This window comes from Hyperolius riggenbachi, chromosome 10 (genome assembly GCF_040937935.1).
Source record: "Hyperolius riggenbachi isolate aHypRig1 chromosome 10, aHypRig1.pri, whole genome shotgun sequence".
NCBI classification, from domain to species: domain Eukaryota; kingdom Metazoa; phylum Chordata; class Amphibia; order Anura; family Hyperoliidae; genus Hyperolius; species Hyperolius riggenbachi.
Window position 1 is genome coordinate 175814332 of NC_090655.1, and position 22278 is coordinate 175836609.

The window sequence follows — 22278 nt, forward strand, 5'->3', positions numbered from 1 at the left end:
GGACTGGAGCTCTCTGCCCTTTACCAATCCAGCCACGGGTCCATTCATCTGGCCCATCAAGACTCACTCTCATTTCATCAGTCCATAAAACCTTAGAAAAATCAGTCTTGAGATATTTCTTGGCCCAGTCTTGACGTTTCAGCTTGTGTGGTTTGTTCAGTGGTGGTCGTCTTTCAGCCTTTCTTACCTTGGCCATGTCTCTGAGTATTGCACACCTTGTGCTTTTGGGCACTCCAGTGATGTTGCAGCTCTGAAATATGGCCAAACTGGTGACATCTTGGCAGCTGCACGCTTGACTTTTCTCAGTTCATGTGCAGTTATTTTGCGCCTTGGTTTTTCCACACGCTTCTTGCGACCCTGTTGACTATTTTGAATGAAACGCTTGATTGTTCGATGATCACGCTTCAGAAGCTTTGCAATTTTAAGAGTGCTGCATCCCTCTGCAAGATATCTCACTATTTTTGACTTTTCTGAGCCTGTCAAGTCCTTCTTTTGACCCATTTTGCCAAAGGAAAGGAAATTGCCTAATAATTATGCACACCTGATATAGGGTGTTGATGTCATTAGACCACACACCTTCTCATTACAGACATGCACATCACCTAATATGCTTAATTGGTAGTAGGCTTTCGAGCCTATACAGCTTGGAGTAAGACAACATGCATAAAGAGGATGATGTGGTCAAAATACTAATTTGCCTAATCTGCACTCCCTGTATTTCCTTTTTGGGTTTCTGTTACCTCTTGTAATAGAACACCCTATTACAAGAGGTAACAGAAACCAAAAAAGGAAATACAGCCAGGATAAGATCTATGCGAGAGTATGTTACATAGTTACATAGTTATTTTGGCTGAAAAAAGACATACGTCCATCGAGTTCAACCAGTACAAAGTACAACTCCAGCCCGTCCTCCACATACCCCTGTTGATCCAGAGGAAGGCGAAAAAAACCCCACCAGGCATGGTCCAATTAGCCCCAAATGGGAAAAATTCCTTCCTGACTCCAGATGGCAATCAGATAAAATCCCTGGATCAACATCATTAGGCATAACCTAGTAATTGTAGCCATGGATGTCTTTCAACGCAAGGAAAGCATCTAAGCCCCCTTTAAATGCAGGTATAGAGTTTGCCATAACGACTTCCTGTGGCAATGCATTCCACATCTTAACCACTCTTACTGTAAAGAACCCTTTCCTAAATAAATGGCTAAAACGTTTTTCCTCCATGCGCAGATCATGTCCTTTGAGAAGGCCTAGGGACAAAAAGCTCATCCGCCAAGCTATTATATTGCCCTCTAATGTATTTATACATGTTAATTAGATCTCCTCTAAGGCGTCTTTTCTCTAGACTAAATAAACCCAGTTTATCTAACCTTTCTTGGTAAGCGAGACCTTCCATCCCACGTATCAATTTTGTAGCTCGTCTCTGCACCTGCTCTAAAACTGCAATATCTTTTTTGTAATGTGGTGCCCAGAACTGAATTCCATATTCCAGATGTGGCCTTACTAGAGAGTTAAACAGGGGCAATATTATGCTAGCATCTCGAGTTTTTATTTCCCTTTTAATGCATCCCAAAATTTTGTTCGCTTTAGCTGCAGCGGCTTGGCATTGAGTACGATTATTTAACTTGTTGTCGATGAGTACTCCTAAGTCCTTCTCCAAGTTTGATGTTCCCAACTGTATCCCATTTATTTTGTATGGTGCTAGACCATTGGTACGACCAAAATGCATGACTTTACATTTGTCAACATTGAATTTCATCTGCCATGTATGTGCCCATATAGCCATCCTATCCAGATCCTGTTGCAATATGACACTATCTTCCTGAGAGTTGATGATTCTGCACAATTTTGTATCATCTGCAAAAATAGCAACATTGCTCACTACTGCATCTACTAGGTCATTAATAAATAAATTGAAGAGCACTGGACCCAGTACAGACCCCTGTGGGACCCCACTGCTAACAGTCTCCCATTTTGAGTACGATCCATTGACCACAACTCTTTGTTTTCTGTCCATTAGCCAGTTCCCTATCCATGCACACAAACTCTTCCCCAGTCCTTGCATCCTCAACTTTTGCACCAGACTTCTGTGGGGAACAATGTCGAAGGCCTTTGCAAAGTCCAAGTATATCACATCTACAGCATTCCCAATATCCATATTAGCATTCACTACCTCATAAAAGCTGAGCATGTTAGTCAAACAGGACCTGTCTTTAGTAAACCCATGTTGATGCTGAGAAATAAGATTATTTTCTACTATGAAGTCATGTATAGTATCTCTTAGTAACCCCTCAAATAGTTTGCATACAACTGATGTTAAGCTTACAGGTCTATAATTTCCTGGATCAGATTTTTTACCCTTCTTAAATAATGGGAAAACAGGGGCTGTACGCCAATCCACTGGGACTCTGCTAGTTGCAAGAGAGTCACAAAAGATAAGATAAAGGGGCTTAGCTATAACTGAACTTAATTCTCTTAGGACCCGAGGATGCATGCCATCCGGGCCAGGTGCCTTGTCTATGTTGAATGTGCAATAGAAAAATAACAATCCCATGTACTATCATGTAGGCATCACCATGTGTCAAACAGGCCTTCTCCCCATAATGTTTTCTGAATATATTTAGATGGTGTTCTCATGGGGTTGGAAGTATCCATTTTATGATCTACTATGGAATTGAAGTCTCCTATGACTGCTAGATTGCCTTTTTGTATGGTTTTGGCTAATTGGATGACCCTCTGAATTAAGAAAATTTTCCTATCATTTGGCACATATAGATTTACAATTTTACAGATTTTATCTACTTTGGCAATTAGAATTATGAATCTCCCTTGAGGGTCTAACTACCAGGGCTGTGGAGTCGGTCCAAAAATCCACCGACTCCGACTCCTCAGTTTAGGATTCCACCGACTCCACGACTCCGACTCCTCTAATTTGCATATTACAATTTTGTTGATTAAAAGTATGTAACACGAAATTCGTCTCTTAACTGCCAACGCTTAGGAATTTTACAAGACAACTGAAGTGAGGATATGGAGACTGCTATATTTATTCCCTTTAGACTAAAACTAGTCCTTGGTAAGAGTACTTGTAAAAGGTACAAACCGGAACAAAGAACATCTATCAGGCCCTAGGCAATGTAAGTGTGGGTACATGTAATGGCCCATACTCACGGGCAGCAAAAGTTGCCTGTCGCCAGCACACGTGAGCGTGTGGGCGACAGGCCGGCGACAGCTCCTCGCCAGGTCCCTCCGCGTACACACGCGGAAGAGGGACCAGCGGCGCGACGTTCCTCCTCCCCCCGCCGGAAGCTCCGCATTCTCAATGGAGGTTGCTGTCGCTAGTCCGCGCACTCACGTGGACTAGCGACAGTTGCGGCGAAGGTGCGGCTGGCGACATCAGCGCCGGGCGACAGTTCGGGGTGCGCGCCCGTGCGACGGCCCATACTCACGGGCGACCTGTCGCCGCAACACGCGCGTGCCGCGTGTTGCGGCGACAATTGTAGCCCGTGAGTATGGGCCATAAGAATGATGTGCAGGTACTCTGCAGGGGAATGAGGAGATTGTAAACAGACAACACCTCTGTGTTCAATGTGGACAGCATTCTCAGTGGATTCCCTGCAGCTCTGTGGGGAGTGCATATGTAGAGTATAGTACTACTGTGTAACAAAGTAAACCTGAGACAGATGAAATTAAAGTTTTATACATACCTGGGGCTTCCTCCAGCCGCCTTCAGGATAATCAGTCCCTCGATGTCCTCCTCCACCACCTGGATCTTCTGCTATGAGTCCAGGTACTTGAGCCAGTCAGGCGTAGTGCGCATGCACACACTCCGCCGCCAGGAGCATACTACACCTGTGCAGCACTATTGCGCAGGTGCAGAATGTTCCTGGCTGTGGGAGCGGAATGCGGCCGGACACCGCTGACTGGCTAAAATACCAGGACTCATAGCAGAAGATCCGGGTGGTGGAGGACAGCGAGGGACTGATTAGCCTGAAGGGGGCTGGAGGAAGCCCCAGGTATGTATAAAACTTTACTTTTCATCCGTCTCAGTTACCCTTTAATTTGTAGTCGCCAAACCAAATTTTAATAACATATCACATTATTTGATTTCATCAGCAAAGGGAGTGCATACATTTGCATAAATCAGCATCAGTGCAGAATTATTTCCATCTCGTTGACCATCTCTATTAGTGACACCGCTACACATCAGGCTTTATTCTTACAGCATAGATGTTATTTAGTATATATAAGAGATTCCTGTGTACACATCATATATACAGTCACAATCAGATATGTATATCTGACCTTAAAAATACGGGGACTGCTTTATTGAAGCAGCACAACTAATTTTGACTGGTTTATTTCATTTTTGTGGACTAAGCACAGCTATTACTGTATATATACTGTATATATACATTATTTTTAATGACTATTATCTGAGAAAAAGAACATTTTATCATATTTTCTATTTTAATTACAGTTACAAATTCAGTCGGAGTCGGTGCATTTTTTCCCGACTCCAACTCCAGGCACCCAAAATTGCCCGACTCCACGACTCCGACTCCGACTCCACAGCCCTGCTAACTACATACATCTGCCTGTAGTTTGCATTGTGGGATATTGCAATTAGAAAGCCTTTTTTTCTTCACTATAGCGAGGCAAGGATCACAGTGTAGGACATTTCGGGTGGGAGCTTTTTTACATGGAAGTACATTTCCTACGCACATAGAATAACTGCTTGTGCTGAAAAGCCTTGATCTTTTATAGGGGGAGTTTAATCCTTTAGTATTTGAGACTACTTTCATATTGGGGGAGTAGTGAGTTTTAGTTTGTGGAGGACATACCAGTAACATTCCCTGAACCTGGATTCATAGTTTCTGCATAAGTTTTACATTTCACGGACATTCACAGCAATAATAAAAAAAAAAAAAACTGAAAATGAACAAAATTTCTTTCCCTAGGGAGGACCCATTCCACTAGCCCTTTACTTTTTCTGACGTGTAAATCCATTCAAATTTACGTACATATTTGTCCATTTTTTACATGTGAATTTGCATGCCCAATCACTACTTTTTTTTCCAGTAACCTCCAGGACCGGTCCACCCTGAGACGACATAGGCTCCTCCCAGGAACAGGAAACGTCCACGTAGAGTACTCTATACATTTTTAACTGACACCCTCAACTCCAGTTGACGTTTCCTGTTCCAGGGAAACAAGAGTGCTCTATGCCGCTCGCCGGTCCGTCAGGCCAGGTGTGTCTGGGACTAGGTTGGCGGTGTAGGAGAGGGACCTGCCTGGAGGTGGTTTGGGATCCCTATAGAGAAGACTGAATGTACCTGTCTTCGGCGCTCCTATGGCTACCGGAGTGGAGGTGGATCGAAGTGGAGCAGGCGGCGTCCATGATTCACCATGTGGCAGAGGCTGTTTGCGCGCTGTCCCCGAGCTCCCGGAGGGTTGGCCGGATTGGCCCACAATGGCGGCTTCCGTATAGGAACTTCCGCCCTTACATGACGTCACTTCCGGTTGGCGCGGTGAAGAGACGTCGGAACCCTGCAAGGATCGGCAGTTTGGATTGTGAGCGGAGCAGGATGGACGCTAAGCAGGAGCCAGGAAAGGTGAGTGGACAGGCTTGAGGCTTGGAGACCTTTATGGTATGAGCCACGCCGCGTCTATGCTGAGGTCTGTTGATATCATGTGAGTTTATTTTGTATATTTTCAGACTCTGTCTCTGCCTGCTTAGTGGAATTGTTGGTTGCCTTAGTTAGGGAGTGCATACTGTGTTTGGTTTGCACAGATATAGATAGGTGTCATCTGATTTCAGGCTGTATGGTTGCATCTATATAGATGTGCATGCATTCTTGAAACATTGTTTGTATTTCCATTTTTTTAGCTCTGGTATTGACATCTTATTTACATTATATTAAAGGGACACTGTAGGGGGGTCGGGGGAAAATGAGTTAGTTACCCGGGGCTTCTAATGGTCCCCCGCAGACATTCTGTGCCCGCGCAGCCACTCCCCAATGCTTCGGCCCCGCCTCTGGTTCACTTCTGGAATTTCAGACTTTAAAGTCTGAAAACCACTGCGCCTGCGTTGCCGTGTCCTCACTCATGCTGATGGCACCAGGAGCGTACTGCGCAGGCCCAGTATGGTCTGTGCCTGCGCCGTGCGCTCCTGGTGACATCGGGAAGCGAGGACACGGCAACGCAGGCGCAGTGGTTTTCAGACTTTGAAGTCTGAAATTCCAGAAGTGAACCGGAGGCAGGGCCGGAGCATCAGTGAGTGCCTGCGCGGGCACAGGATGCCTGTGGGGGACCATTAGAAGCCCCGGGTAACTTCAACTCATTTTCCCCCGACCCCCCTACAGTATCCCTTTAATATTCTTTAAGATACAGGCTGTATGGTTCTCAGACTTGTATCTGTTAGTGCATACTAGTCTGTTTTGTTTGAATCTTCCTTTCTCCTTGTTTGGTTATGGAAGCCTATTTTGTATCACAATTTTAACACCATCACCTGGGTGATTTTTTTTTTCCCCGTTTTTGAACTATGTTGGTGACTGTGTGTTATTTTATATGTCGTTATAGGGTGGAGAATCTGCTGATCCTTCTAGACCAAGGAGGCGGTGCCCGCTCTGTGATACAAAACTTGCCCATACATATATTAAACAATTTTGCCAGACTTGCTTTATGAATTAATTCAGGAGCAGTCAGGGGGATTAAAGGAGGAAATTATGTCAGCAGTTAAACAAGAAATGGCTGACACAATAAAATCATTAAGGGAAGCTTTTACTGCAGCAGTGACTCCGGCTGCCGATGAAATGGAGGCTGGAACTAGTACAGCTACTTCTGTGACCCCTGATCCTAATACTACTGCCACACAGCCTGAACAGCCTGTGAAGCATAAAAATAAATCTTCGTCTAAAAGACGTATCGTTTCTTCCTCAGAAGAGGAGGATATAGATGAAGAGGATGATGATAATGATGGATCGGATGCATCCTCAGTTAAAAGTATGGATAGCGTTTCAGACCCTAAAAAGGTTTCTAGATTTAGATTCCCTGCGGATGACACAGAACAGCTTATTTTGGCGATCAATAAGACTCTTAAGATTGAACCAGAAAAGACAGAAGAAATATCAATACATGATAAGCTGTACCAGGGAATGGAACCAGCCGAGCCACTCACTTTTCCCATTCATAGATCTACTAAGAATACAATTATGAGTCAGTGGAAATATCCGGACAAAAAATTTATTTATGTCTCAAGGATTTATTAAAAGATTTCCATTTAAAGAAGATGATGATCAAATGTGGAATCGTTGTCCCAGGCTTGATGCTGCTTTTTCTCAGGTCAACAAGGATAACGAATTAGCATTTGAAGATCTGGGATATCTCAGAGATCCACAGGACAAGAAGGTAGAGTTTGCTCTGAAGAAGGCCTGGTCCTCGGCAGGTGCAAATTTTCGACCGGCCGCAGCTAATACATATGTGGCAAGAGTGTTGGCATTGTGGGTGAAAAAAGTAGAAGAGAATGTTCAAAGAGAAGCGTCTAAAGAAGATATATTGGAATCATTAGACGTGGTGTCTAGAGCTACAGATTATATTACTGATGCGGCAGCTGAAAATATAAGAGTAAATGCAAGAACAGCCTTAATTAATACTGCCATGCGTAATTTATGGATAAAAAATTGGGATGGCAGCCAGGCTTCAAAGGCAAGAGTATGTAATTATGTAATATACCATTTGATGGTGAGTTACTTTTCGGAGCACAACTAGATGAGATTTTGGAGAGAACTTCTAATAAGAAGGGTTTTCCAATAAAGAAGAAGTTTGTGCAGAATAAAAGATTCTTTAGGAGAAATAGACAAGAAAATAAAGAGAAGCCTCAACAAAGAAGGAAGCCTTGGGCAATTAATAAAGAAGGAGCAAAGAAAAATTTGCTTTTTTGAAATTCAGAGTCTCAAGAAAAGAAGTGACGCCAGAGAAAAGGTTGGGGGTCGACTAACGGGATTTTATTCCCAGTGGACGAAGATCAGCAGAAACCATTTCATCCTCAATCTGGTAAGTCAGGGATACAAGATTCAATTTCAGTCCCTTCCAGGAAACCAGTTCATCACTACTCCTCTACCCAGGGACAAAGATAGGAGAAAGGCCCTAGGAAAAATCATAAACGATATGGTGGAGGAAAAAGTGGTGGTCCCTGTTCCTCGCAATCAGATACAAGGGGTTTTTACTCGATGATTTTTATGGTAAGAAAACAGACGGGGAAGTTCAGGCTAATCCTGAACTTCAAGCCTTTAAACCCCTTCATATCTTATCAAATATTCAGGATGGAATCGATTTTTCTCTGTGAGAAACTTACTAACCCCCAACTGTGTAATGACAAACATAGACCTGAGAGATGCTTACTGGCACATTCCAATAAGAGATTCATCCCAGAGGTTCCTTAGATTTGCTGTAAAAGGAAAGAAGTCAATTCAACACTTCCAATTCAATGTTCTACCTTTTGGAATATCATCAGCCCCACGCATCTTCTCGAAAGTAATGGGAGAGGTGATAGTTTTCATACAGAAGGAATTCTGGTAACTCTTTATCTGGACGACTTACTGGTAGTAGCGGATTCATACCAACAAGCAGAGAAAAACACAGCAAGAGTCTTAGAACAGTTACAGGCTCTGGGATGGATAATAAATTGGGACAAGTCGGTTCTTCAACCGACATCGAGAATAAAATTTCTGGGAGTTCTGATAGATTCGAAGACAGAAAGACTTTACTTGACAACAGAAAAGATGACAGTTAAGAAGAATCATAGAGGAATGCAACAGGGATCCAAGCCTGTCGATAAGGGAAATCATGAAGGTGTTGGGTTTCCTAACCTCGACATCTCCAGCTATTCAGTGGGCTCTGATGCACACAAGACATCTCCAGCTTTGGATGATGGAAAACTGGAACAAAAAGCAGGAAGATCTGGAAAGACAGATAAGGTGTCCAGCAGCAGTGCTGAGGTTGCTGGATTGGTGGCTATCAGAGAAGATTCTGACGAAAGGAAGATTATGGAATGTTTCAGCCCAGAAGTTCATCTCCACAGATGCAAGTCTGCTTGGATGGGGAGCTCATCTGGAAGGAACAATGTTGCAGGGGCTGTGGTCCAAGTGGATAAGAGACCAGTCTTCAAATTACAGAGAATTGAGAGCAATAAAGTAGTCACTAGTACAGGGCCTGCAGATATTAAAGGGTCACCATGTTCAGGTCAGGACAGACAACACAACGGCAGTTGCTTATATAAATCGACAGGGAGGAACAAAGTCAAAGAAGCTCCTAGATCTAGCGATGGAGATATTAACACTGACAGAGGAAAACTTTCTATCATTGTCAGCAATTCATCTAAAAGGATCTCTAAACAACATGGCAGATTTTCTAAGCAGACACAGACTGTCGAACTCGGAAATGGAAATATCACAGAGTATTCAGAAATCTAGTCAAAAAGTGGGGACGTCCCCAGATAGACATGTTCGCAAACAAAGCAAACCACGAAATGCAGGAGGTTTTATTCGTTGAATCCCAGAGAGGGAGCGGAAGCGGTGGATGCACTCAGTCAAAACTTGACATTCGAGAGGGCATATGCTTTCCCACCGATTCAGCTCATTCCTCGTGTTACAGAAACTGATGCAGACAAGTGTAACAGTAATTATGATAACTCCGGATTGGCCAGGAAGAAGTTGGTATCCGATCCTTCTAAAGATGAGGCTGTAGGGTCCATTGAGAATTCCTCACAGAGATGCACTATCCAGCAAATCGGGAAGAAATCTAGATTGTATACCAAATCTAAACCTATCTGCCTGGCTTCTGAGAAGTCTCCTTTAAGGAAGAGAGGAGTTTCGGAAAGAGTTATAAGTACACTATTAGACTGTAGGAAAAAGGTGACTCGGAAGATATATTTAAAATACTGGAAGACTTTCAATATGTGGAAAGAGCAGTCGGGTTTTTCGGGAGAGATAATACCGACTGTATTGGAATTTCTACAAGATGGCGTGGAAAAGAATATTGCTTTAAGTACGTTAAAGGTACAAGTAGCTGCGATATCTACGTTCCTGGATATAAGGTTAGCAGGGGACTCCCTTATCATCCAGTTCTTCAGAACTATTGAGAGAAAGAAACCTATAGTGAATAGAAAAGTTCTCAGTTGGGATTTATCATTAGTACTAAAAGTTTTGAACGAGGAACCTTTTGAGCCAGTATCTGGAATTTCTTTGAGACTTCTTACAATGAAGACTATTTTCCTAATAGCCATTACTTCAGCTAGGAGGGTAAGCGAACTTGAAGCTTTATGTTGTGATGAGCCATTCTGTATAATATTTAGTGATAAGGTAGTATTGAAGACGTGTGAGGAATTCCTGCCTAAAGTGACTACAACATTTCACAGATCACAGGAGATTGTGTTACCTTCGTTTAATGCAGAGCCATCGTTGGATGTTAGGTGATGTCTTATATCATACATGGAAAGAGTAGCAGAATTTAGAAAATCTAGGGCTCTATTCATAAGTACTGCAGGGGCTACAAAGGGCATGAAGATGTCGAAAAGAACAATAGCCAAGTGGATAAAATTAGTTATAGAGGAAGCCTATAAGTTAGCAGGAGCTTCTCGATCAGGTACAGTTGGGGCCCACTCTACTAGGGCAGCGACCACATCATGGGCTTAAAGAGTGGGTGCCACGCCAGAAGAGATTTGCAGAGCAGCTATGTGGACAAGTCTCGGCACCTTCTCAAGACATTACAGGGTGAATCTGATGTCTGCAAGACAACAATCATTCGGAAGGAAAGTTCTGCAGGCAGTTAGCCCACCCTAAAATTGGTAAGATTCTTGCTTATCTTCTCAGGGTGGACCTGTCCTGGAGGTTACTGGAAAAACCATTGTTGGTTACCTGGTAACTTCCTTTTTAGTAACCTCCAGGACAGGTCCGTAACCCACCCGTTTATACATTAATATGTATAGTATATGTGTTGTTGTGTTGGTGGGGACACCTCTTTTATGAGTAACAGTTCTGGTTGTTGACTAGAGTTGAGGGTATCAGTTAAAAATGTATAGAGTACTCTACTCTATGTGGACGTTTCCTGTTCCTGGGAGGAGCCTATGTCGTCTCAGGGTGGACCTGTCCTGGAGGTTACTAAAAAGGAAGTTACCAGGTAACTAACAATGTTTTTTGTTTTTTTTCTATTGACATGCATGCAAATGCACACAAAAATGTCCAAAAACGAGAATGTGAAAACTGATGCTAAAATCGCATGTGGCGCCCAGAACTTTTTTTTTTTTTTTCTTCCTGGGTGCAAATTTAACATCTAGTGGAAACGGGCCCGTTGAAATGGACTGCTATGCTAATTTGTGTGCAGCAAATCCACATGAATTTGTATCTAGTGGAAACGGGCCCTAAGAAAAATAAACGAACCAGTCTAGATCTAAGTAAGTTTTTATGTCATGTTGAGGATTCTATTGATCTTATCAATTTAGATAGGATGCCTGGGAAAGCCTCCTCAGTAACAGTTAAGGCATCTAATTACATTTATGTTTGCTAAAGAATGTTTCACCTCTGTATGTCAGTGTATATAAGCTGTGTTTTTCAGTTTTGGTCAGGAACCAGTCCGACGAAGGGTTTTATAAGTCGAAATCTCACTGTTTATCCATCTCTAAGTTAGCCAATAAATGGTATCATCCTGATTCAAAACTTCTAGATCTAAGTAAGATTTGGTTTTCAGGGTATTATTATATAATTACTATTATTGATTTATAAAGCGCCAAACATATTCCGTTGCGCTGTACAAAGTAAGAAACGAACATGGGGTACATAATAATACAGACAATGGTGTACACCAATATACAAAATAGACAATTGGTGACAAAATGCAAAATACAGAATTGGTAATCACAGTAATAAAAGTAAAATGATGAATGAAATGTATAATGAATTCCAAGACACAAAAGGGGAGAGAGCCCTGCCCTAGCGAGCTTACAATCTATACAGAAGGTTGACAAAATACTTATCTGACCCTGGTTGAAATAAGCAAAACATTTCCTGTACAAGGAAAATAAAATGAACCTTATTTTATTATTATTTTTTTTAACATGTAAAAACTTATATTTTAAAGAGACTCTAACAAATTTTTCAGCCTTAGTTCTTCTATCCTATAAGTTCCTATGCCTGTTCTAATCTGCTCTGGCTTACTGCAGTCTTTCCTAACTGCACTGTCTCTGTAATAAATCAATGTATCTTTCCTCTGTCCTGTTTGTCGGGCTAAGGATTGATTGTGTGGAATGTGCAGGGCTGCTTGTGATTGGTAGAAGCGATACACACCCTCTGCAGGCCCCCTGCACACTGTGAATGACTCACACACTAGGCTTAGCTGAGCCTATTAGAAGCTGGTTAGTTTGTTTGTAAACACTGCCTAAAACTGTTAAAGAGGAGCTGTTAGGTATAAGGTCTCAGAGAAAATAAACACATATATCAGTAGCTAAAGATTGGCTGTACTTACATTACATATGCATTTCACTGTCCACGTTTGGATTTCACAGAATTTGTATATAGTATATGCAGAGATAGATGCTCCTGACAGCTCATGGCAGGCTCCATGTTTTTCTGTCAAATGTGTCGTCATGTCCTGCCTGCTTCCTGATCACAGATAAGCTCCTACTTGAACAACACAGTGTGCAGTGAATATTAATGAGCCATGTGGCTAGGAACAATAGCTGACTCCTGCAGAGTACTCTGCCCCGAGATTTATCAGTGCTACACGTTGGACTGATTACAAGCTTCTGTAACGTCTCATTAGCAGCCGAGGGGAGGGCCCCAGAATGCTTTGCAGTTTAGTATGCGGCTTGCGTCCTTATGGCTCTGTAACAGACTTGCTGATAAGCACACATCAAAGGTAACTGAGATTTTTATCTTCACCAATGGCTTTTGGGCTTCCTTCTAAACTGTTTAACACAGGAGAATAGAGGTTTAAATTAGCTTCTGCAGCCTGACAGTTACTCTTTAATTACAAGCCAGGATTGCAGCAGAGAGTGGCAGAAACAGCACAGAGGGGCACAGGAGAAAATAATGAATAGAATGGTATGCTTTTTATTGTAAGAATATTAGAATACAGATTCTCTTTAAGTCAGATATTACACAATACAAGCATGTTGCAAAGACAAACTGAGTATGTCGTTAAGAATGCAACACACATGCTACGCCACACTGGTGCGAAGATGGTGAGAAGTATCAACAGAGTTAGGGTGCATACACACATCAGACCATAGTCTTTGGAAAAGGCAAGATCACAGACCAATTTTACCCCCTTCCGTGTAGTATGAGAGCCATACCTACACAGTTTTTTCTATTGAGCTGAACTCCTAATCAGATCGAAATCTTTGCAAGATGCTGCACACAAAAATGCTGTACACATTCAAAAGATTTGTTCCTGCAAAAGATCCGTTCATGCAAAATGCATTCATAGTCTGATATCTGCAGATCCTCATACACACCTTGTTTAACAGACATTCATCTGCAGATCAGATCCACCAGGATGGATCTTCAGATCTGCAGATGATTGTCTGATCTGCAGATGAATGTCAAACAAGGTGTGTATGAGGATCTGCAGATATCATAGATTATGAATGCATTTTGCAGGAACGGATCTTTTGCAGGAACGGATCTTTTGCAGGAACGGATCTTTTGCAGGAACGGATCTTTTGCAGGAACGGATCTTTTGCAGGAACGGATCTTTTGCAGGAACGGATCTTTTGCAGGAACGGATCTTTTGCAGATACGGATCTTTTGCAGATACAGATCTTTTGAATGTGTACAGTATCTTTGTGTGCAGCATCTTGCAAAGATTTCTATCTGATGGGAAATTCAGCTCAATAGAATAGACTGTGTAGGTATGGCTCTCATACTACATGGAAGGGGGTAAAATTGGTCTGTGATCTTTCATTTTCCAAAGACTATGGTTTGATGTGTGTATGCACCCTTAGTAGTGCAATGCACTGATGAAACCTTAAATGTGAACTTGATAGAATATATACAAATACAGTCCTAGAATACGTCCCAGAATATATACAAATACAGCCAAGCATGTAAGGTCCCAAAAAAGTAATTGCTTCATATGTTTATATACGCCCATGTGTCAGCAGGAAAGAACGTAAGCACATTCTTGTCCCTGTGAGATCTATGCAATTGGAACACAGAAACCTATGTTATCAGGGTTCCTCATACTATCCACTATCCATAGCTCAGGTTTATTGTGTGCACTACATCATAATTTGCAATGCGTATAATAAAATATATATTTCTACAGCGACCTGTCGGTGCTTTACATGGTGGCCATACGTCACATAAAATACGTGTGACGCAATATACAAATACCCTTGAAGTGTATTCATATCACTGTAAAAGACACGTTTGAGATACAGTACAGATCAAAAGTTTGGACACACCTTCTCATTCAAAGAGTTTTCTTTATTTTCATGACTATGAATATTGTAGATTCACACTGAAGGCATCCAAACTATGAATTAACACATGTGGAAGTATAGTACATAACCAAAAAGTGTGAAACAACTTAAAATATGTAATATTCTAGGTTCTTCAAAGTAGCCACCTTTTGCTTTGATTACGGCTTTGCACACTCTTGGCATTCTCTTGATGAGAAATTCCAACTATAAAACGCTTTCCTAACAGAAAATGGCCTCCGAGAGCAAGGAAGAGATAAAAAGGGGAATTTCTTATTAGTGAGGGTCACGCTGTAGTCACTTCCTGTCTGAGTCAGGACTGAGTCAGCGACTTACATTCCTGATATTTAACTCTTTCAGGCAGAGAAAGAAAAAAAGGAACACAGCATAGTTATTTGTGTGCTAGGCACTGTACCTACACATGTCTATCTCATCATGTCACATGTCACTTCGGGTATCCTTTAAACATATTGGTATGTCTTTGTTGTAATACATTTGTGTATTAGATGTCACACATTTCATTTTTTTCTTCAAGGATGCAGTCATGCTTCACAGCTTTACTTTGCGACAACAGCTTCAGACAACTCGGCAAGAACTTTCTCATGCTTTGTACCAACATGATGCTGCTTGTCGTGTTATAGCACGTCTTACTAAGGAGGCAACAGCTGCTCGTGAAGGTAAATCATACATCATTACTTATTTTGCTTTACTGTGTCAATTCATGACTCTGTATACGACATGCATATTCCATTCCTTCCCCATCCCAAAAACAAACAAGTCAATTTATTCCCCAAAACTGGCCTTAATATATAATGGTGACATACGACTATGGTAGGGATTAAATCGTTAGCTGCTTGTTTGTTATGGTCTCTTCATATACTGTAATGCCATTTTCTTGTGTAATTTTTTTTTTCGTTAACTGGATACTCCGTAAACCTGTGAGTGGTAGGCCTACCTGAAGAAGTGTGTGCATTAACCATAAGCGTCATCTTCTATGTATTTTTACAATCATGTCAATAAGTAAATAACCCCCTCATAAAGTGCTTTTATAATTAATTGAACATAAACTGTGAAATACTGACATAGCAGTCATTCATTCAAAAAGAAAACAATAAACAGATACAAATAGTCCTACTTTCAAACACTCAAGTTACAAATATCTAATACATAGAAACAAAACTGTCGTCCTATATACAATTTAAACTGCTGTTTTTGTTATTACATATTTTTCTTATTACATGTTACATAATTAGTATTTTATAAACTGTTGTAAGCTATTTAAAGCACATTGAAAACAATTAAAAATATATCTAGTCCAAATCCCAAGTTTTTCAAACGTAAATAACTTAAGTACAGTATATATAATGCAACCTCCCCAAAAATAACCAATGTGTAAGTAGAAGACTGCCTGTGTTATTTTTCTTGTGTTTTTCTTATCGCACACAAGCATATGGATATAATTGTGGGCTGTGTCTTGCAGAACCCTTCATATGCCCCGCCCCCCCTCCCAGTCATTCATAGATGGATTTACGATGTTTAGCGTAACTGTCAGGTTGCAACATCCTCTTTTTTTTGGTTGAGATAAAGACTTACGACAAATGGTTTTGCAATATCCTCAAGTGCCTTCGGGTACACTAAAGAATTCAAGCTGCTTCAAACCATAATATTACCCTAAGCAGTAAATTTGGGCACCATTCGCGAGCCAACAATTTGGGCACTGCCATAGGTGCCCATATTGCACTGCTGAATTTTACCAATTTAGTGTTGGTGGAGTTCCGATACTTAAGGTGCGTACACACATGCGACTATAGTCGTTTGTAACGATCGTTCCCCGATCTTTACCAACGACGATCGTTACAAAAAACGAACCAACGACTATTAAGGCAAACGACGAACGAGGCAAATCGCTACAAAACAAAGTTCTGTCTTGGCGGATTTTTACCACCGACGATCGTTAGCAAAAGTGGTACATCGTTGGAAACGATCGTTCGTACCAGGCTGGACATGCGCATTTCACTTTTTCTCCAAGGAACTTTACAATTTTATGCGCAGGCGCATTAAGTGCTTTTACGTGGTGTAACGTTCGTTCTAACGATGTGATCGTTACACACTTTTTACAACTAACTTTACTTCGGTCGTTCTTTCGTCAATTAAAAGATCGTTCGTCGTTGACAACGAACGATCGTTGTCGCATGTGTGTACGTAGCATAAGTAGCAGGTGCTGGAGTGCATTGCGGTAGTGCACTGAAATTTGGCTACACAGTGATTTTAAGTGTATTAGTGGTGGGGGGGGGGGGGTGTACCTTGGGTCCTGTATTATTGGGGTTTATGTAAGTGAGGGGGGAGAGGGTTAGTGTTAGGCATGTAAAGGGGGAATGTTAGTGTTGGGAGTAAATGGGGGATGGTTAGTGTGAGAATTAGGTTACAGATGGTGATAGTATAATATCAGTATAATTACCGATTTGCTACTATTATAGAGTGTAGAATATCTGTAAAATTCTACACGCCCATTTTACTAGGCACTTTATTACATGTACGCAACATTTCCACCGCCTTAACATTTTACCAGATTAGCTTGAGTTGGTATCTGGTTATTCTTGTGAAATGCTGTCTGCTTTTCTCCAAATGTACTTCTGCCACTATACTAAAAACCAATCTCTGCCTCGTGTCCAGAGCACATTGTCCCAAAAGTCCTTGTGTTTTGTTTTATCTCAAGATTATTTTTCAGTTTGTCAAGAAGACCTTTTTTTCCTTCATGTTTGAGAGTAGAGATGGTCAGTAAAATGCATGTAATTTCAGCGTATTCAAAATTTTTTACACAAATTGTATGCAACTTGCAATTGGGACAATCAAATACACTTCCTAACGACTTAATTGGCCCAGCTCCAAGCTGCATACTATATGCATATGAGTCAAAATGACTTGCATCTACCTGACCATCTCTATTCATGAGAAAAGTTGAATTTTGCCCTGAGATTTCTACACAATAAAAGGGTTCCTCCTACGCACCTTCCACGTAAATCTAAATTGTGCAGCATTTTTCAAACGTTGGACCCATGCACTGTGGCATAAGTAGTAATGAAAGCTACCAGGTAAATCCTATAACATTTTTGGAGATTTTTACAGACTTCTTTGAACTACTTGTACTCGTTATGCGGCAGAAGTTACTATGACAACCTGACCAATTTGGTGGTAGTTTGAGATCTTCGCTGCAACAGAAGCAATTATTACCCCAAATCGTAATTGCAGCTTCTGCAGCATTTATGGATTGTTTGCTCTTTAAAAAGAAGTATAGGATCACTTAAAAATTGCTTTTCAATTGCTGTGCAAAAACCATTTTACTATCTAGGAAAAAAAATGCAAATTGCAATTGCTGTGTAATCCCTCGCATTACATTTAAAATAAATTCTTCAAAAGCGCAAGAAATCGCTTTTGCAGCAAAAATCACTAGCAAAAGCACTCCACAATCGTGGGCATCACTCCTTAGTCTGCAACACTTTTCCTGTGCTATGAAAATATGAAGTGAATGAATGAATGTGTTGTTACTGAAATCTAATGTTCTGGCAATTTTCTTTTTGCATGACAGCTTTGGCTACTCTCAAACCTCAGGCTGGCATTTCTGTTCTTCAGGCCAATCCTGCACCTCAAGCAGGAGCTGCTGTAAGTATCCTTAGCTGCTTTTGCTTGCTTTCTTTTGTTTTTACTCTCTAATTTTCTATGTTCTGTACTTCTTCAGGGTTCTGTTGAAGCAATGGAGCTTGGAGAACTTGTAGGAATGTCTGCAGAAATCATACAGAAAGTAAGTTGAAACTATATTTTGAAGATGGTTAACTTTCATATTTACAGCAGGTAATACATTCCCACCAGGGCTTTGGATTCAGAACAAAAATCATACAACTCCAGTTTGATTTCACAGACTGACTCTAGGTACATAAATATTTTTCTGACGACTCGACGCCAAAGCCTGGATTGCTGTGCAACTTTACAGATAGTGCATCAGGCCTCTTCTTTCCTACTTTTTCCCATAATGTGTGTTCGTACCTCAATGTTTCCAGAAATTAGAAATTGTAACGGCCTGGCTTCTCTTTACATTGTGCATTTTGTGTGAGTACAGAGGAGCAAGCGCATACATGGACCTGTCACAGACCACATACCCAACCATTGCTCTGACTCCAAAGCCCTGATTACCATAATCAGATTTCATGTATTTGATCTAAGCTTTTACAATAGATAAAATAATTGTATTTATTTATTTAGTGCTATGGAAATTTTCATTTGAAAGATTTCACTTTGCTTTTTGTTTCCAGTAGCGTAGTCACTACTGTGAGAATTGCAGAAAAATATTCTGAAGTAGAACATTAACAATAAATATCTGATAGCTATGGTACAGGTGAAGTTTGAAAAATTAGAATATTACGCAAAAGTTAATTTATTTCAGTAAGTAAACTTAGAGAATCTGTACTCTAAAATTCTTACAATAAAAAGCATACCATTCTATTCATTATGTTCTCCTGGGCCCCTCTTTGCTGTTTCTCCCACTCCCTGCTGCGATCCTGGCTTGAAATTGCCAGTTTTAGGCAGTGTTTACAAACAAAAACATGGCTGCTAACCAGAATGTGACAGGCTCAGAGAAGCTTTGTCTGTGACTCATACAGCAACACACAGCACACAGAGCCTGCAGGGGTGTGGAGGGTGTGCGCATAGCTTCTCCCTATCACCGCAGAGCAGCACATTCCTGCCTGAGCCGACAAAGCCAACAAAGGAAAGATTAGATTATGTAACAGAAATATTACAGTGGCTGTGCAACTAGAAAAGGCTGCAGTAAGACAGACCACATTAGAACAGGCATAGGAACTTATAGGATAGAAGAAATAAGGCTGAAAATTTTGTTACAGAGTCTATTTAAAAGGTGAAACTAATATACGAAATAGACTCATTACATGCAAAGCGAGATATTTGCAGCCTTTGTTATAATTTTGATCATTATGGCTTACAGCTTACAAAAGGTTCAATATTCTGTGCACAAAGTGTCACTCTAATCAGATAATTAATCCTAAACACATACAAATGGTTACTGAGCCTTTAAATGGTCTCTCAGGGCCGGTGCACACCAGAGGAGTTTTTCTGAGCGGTTTGAGTTTTTAAATCTGCTGCTTATCCTATGTGTCTGTGCACACTGGAGCAATGAGGTTTTGTAAAAAAAAAAACCCCATAGCATTACATTGGGAAGAGCTTTTAGAACCTCTAGCGTTTGGGCGCTAGAGGTGTATTTTCTTATCAGTGAGGGTCACACTGTAGTCTGACCAAGTCCTGACAGGAACTGCCACTTACATACCTGATGTTTAACTCTTTCGGGCAGAGAAAAAAAAAAGGAACACAGCATACAGTGGTTTGCAAAAGTATTCGGCCACTTTTTAAGTTTTCTACATCTTGTCACATTACTGCCACAAACAGTTTTATTGGAATTCCATGTGAAAGACCCATGCAAAGTGGTGTACACGTGAGAAGTGGAACGAAAATCGCACATGATTCAAACCATTTTTTACAAATAACTGCAAAGTGGGGTGTGCGTAATTATTCAGCCCCCTGAGTCAATACTTAGTAGAACCACCTTTTGCTGCAATTACAGCTGCCAGTCTTTTAGGGTATGTTTCTACCAGATTTGCACATCTAGAGACTGAAATCCTTGCCCATTCTTCTTTGCAAAACAGCTCCAGCTCAGTCAGATTAGATGAACAGCGTTTGTGAACAGCAGTTTTCAGATCTTGCCACAGATACTCGATTGGATTTAGATCTGGACTTCTACTGGGCCATTCTAACACATGGATATGTTTTGTTTTAAACCATTCCATTGTTGCCCTGGCTTTATGTTTAGGGTCGTTGTCCTGCCGAAAGGCGAGCCCTAGTCTCAAGTCTTTTGTAGACTAAAAAAGGTTTTCTTCCAAGATTGCCCTGTATTTGGCTCCATCCATCTTCCCATTAACTCTGCCCAGCTTCCCTGTCCCTGCTGAAGAGAAGCCCCCCCAGAGCATGAGGCTGCCACTACCATATTTGACAGTGGGGATGGTGTGTTCAGAGTGATGTGCAGTGTTAAGGTGCATACACACATCAGACTATAGTCTTTGGAAACTGAAAGATCACAGACCAATCTTACCACCCTTCATGTGGTATGAGAGCCATACCTACACAGTCTATTCTATGGAGCTGAACTCCCCATCAGACAGAAATCTTTGCAAGATGCTGCACACACAGATGCTGTACAGACACAAAAGATCAGTATCTGCAAAAGATCTGTTCCTTCCAAAAATCCATTCCTGCAAATTGCAATGATAGTCTATGATATCCGCAGATCATCATACACACATGATTTAACTGACATTCATCTACAGATCCGATCCACCAGGATGGATTTTCAGATCTGCGGATGATTGCTTGATCTGCAGATTAATGTCAGTTAAATCGTGTGTATGATGATCTGCGGATATCATAGACTATCATTGCAATTTGCAGGAATGGATTTTTGGCAGAAACAGATCTATTGCAGATACTGATCTTTTGTGTCTGTACAGCATCTGTGTGTGCAGCATCTTGCAAAGATTTCTATCTGATGGGGAGTTCAGCTCCATAGAATAGACTGTGTAGGTATGGCTCTCATACTACATGAAGGGTGGTAAGATTGGTCTGTGATCTTTCAGTTTCCAAAGACTATAGTCTGATGTGTGTATGAGCCTTTAGTTTTGCGCCAAACATAGCATTGTGCCTTTTGGCCAAAAAGTTCAATTTTGGTCTCATCTGACCAGAGCACCTTCTTCCACATGTTTGCTTTGTCCCCCACATGGCTTGTGGCAAACTGCAAACGGGTCTTCTTATGCTTTTCTGTTAACAATGGCTTTCTACTTGCCACTATTCCATAAAGGCCAACTTTGTGCAGTGTACAACTAATAGTTGTCCTATGGACAGATTCCCCCACCTGAGCTGTAGATCTCTGCAGCTCGTCCAGAGTCACCATGGGCCTCTTGCCTGCATTTCTGATCAGCGCTCTCCTTGTTCGGCCTGTGAGTTTAGGTGGACGGCCTTGTCTTGGTAGGTTCACAGTTTTGCTATGCTCCTTCCATTTCTGTATGATCGCTTGAACAGTGCTCCGTGGGATGTTCAAGGCTTTGGAAATCTTTTTGTAGCCTAAGCCTGCTTTAAATTTCTCAATAACTTTATCCCTGACCTGTCTGGTGTGTTTTTTGGACTTCATGATGTTGTTGCTCCCAATATTCTCTTAGACAACCTGAGGCCGTCACAGATCAGCTGTATTTGTACTGACATTAGATTACACTCAGGTGCACTCAATTTAGTCATTAGCACTCAACAGGCAATGTCTATGGGCAACTGACTGCACTCAGACCAAAGGGGGCTGAATAATTACACACACCACTTTGCAGTTATTTATTTGTAAAAAAAATATTTGGACTCGTGTATGACTTTCGTTCCACTTCTCATGTGTACACAACTTTGTATTGGTCTTTCACGTGGAATTCAATAAAATTGATTCATGCTTGTGGCAGTAATATGACAAAATGTAGAAAACTTCAAGGGGGCCGAATACTTTTGCAAACCACTGTAGTTATAAGTGTGCTAGGCACTGTACATACACATGTATATCTCATCATGTTACTTGTCACCTCGGGTATACTTTAGTAGAAAGTTATGTGGAAGAGAAAAGTGTGGAAGAAAAAAGTGCACAAACTGCAGAGTTGACCGCAGCCTGCAGAGGATTGTCTGGAAAAGACCATTCAAAAGTGTTGTGGAC

At 41.2% G+C, this 22278-nt stretch overlaps 1 protein-coding gene across 1 annotated transcript in view; it reads left to right on the plus strand.

Moving 5' to 3' along the window:
* The window catches only part of PRPF19 (pre-mRNA processing factor 19), a 170848-nt gene that overhangs the window by 71230 nt on the left and 77340 nt on the right, over nt 1-22278 (plus strand). The window contains exons 4-6 of the mRNA XM_068257991.1: nt 15013-15154; nt 18064-18137; nt 18214-18276. Coding sequence (XP_068114092.1) covers nt 15013-15154; nt 18064-18137; nt 18214-18276 — 279 coding nt within the window. The remainder of the gene's footprint in view (nt 1-15012; nt 15155-18063; nt 18138-18213; nt 18277-22278) is intronic.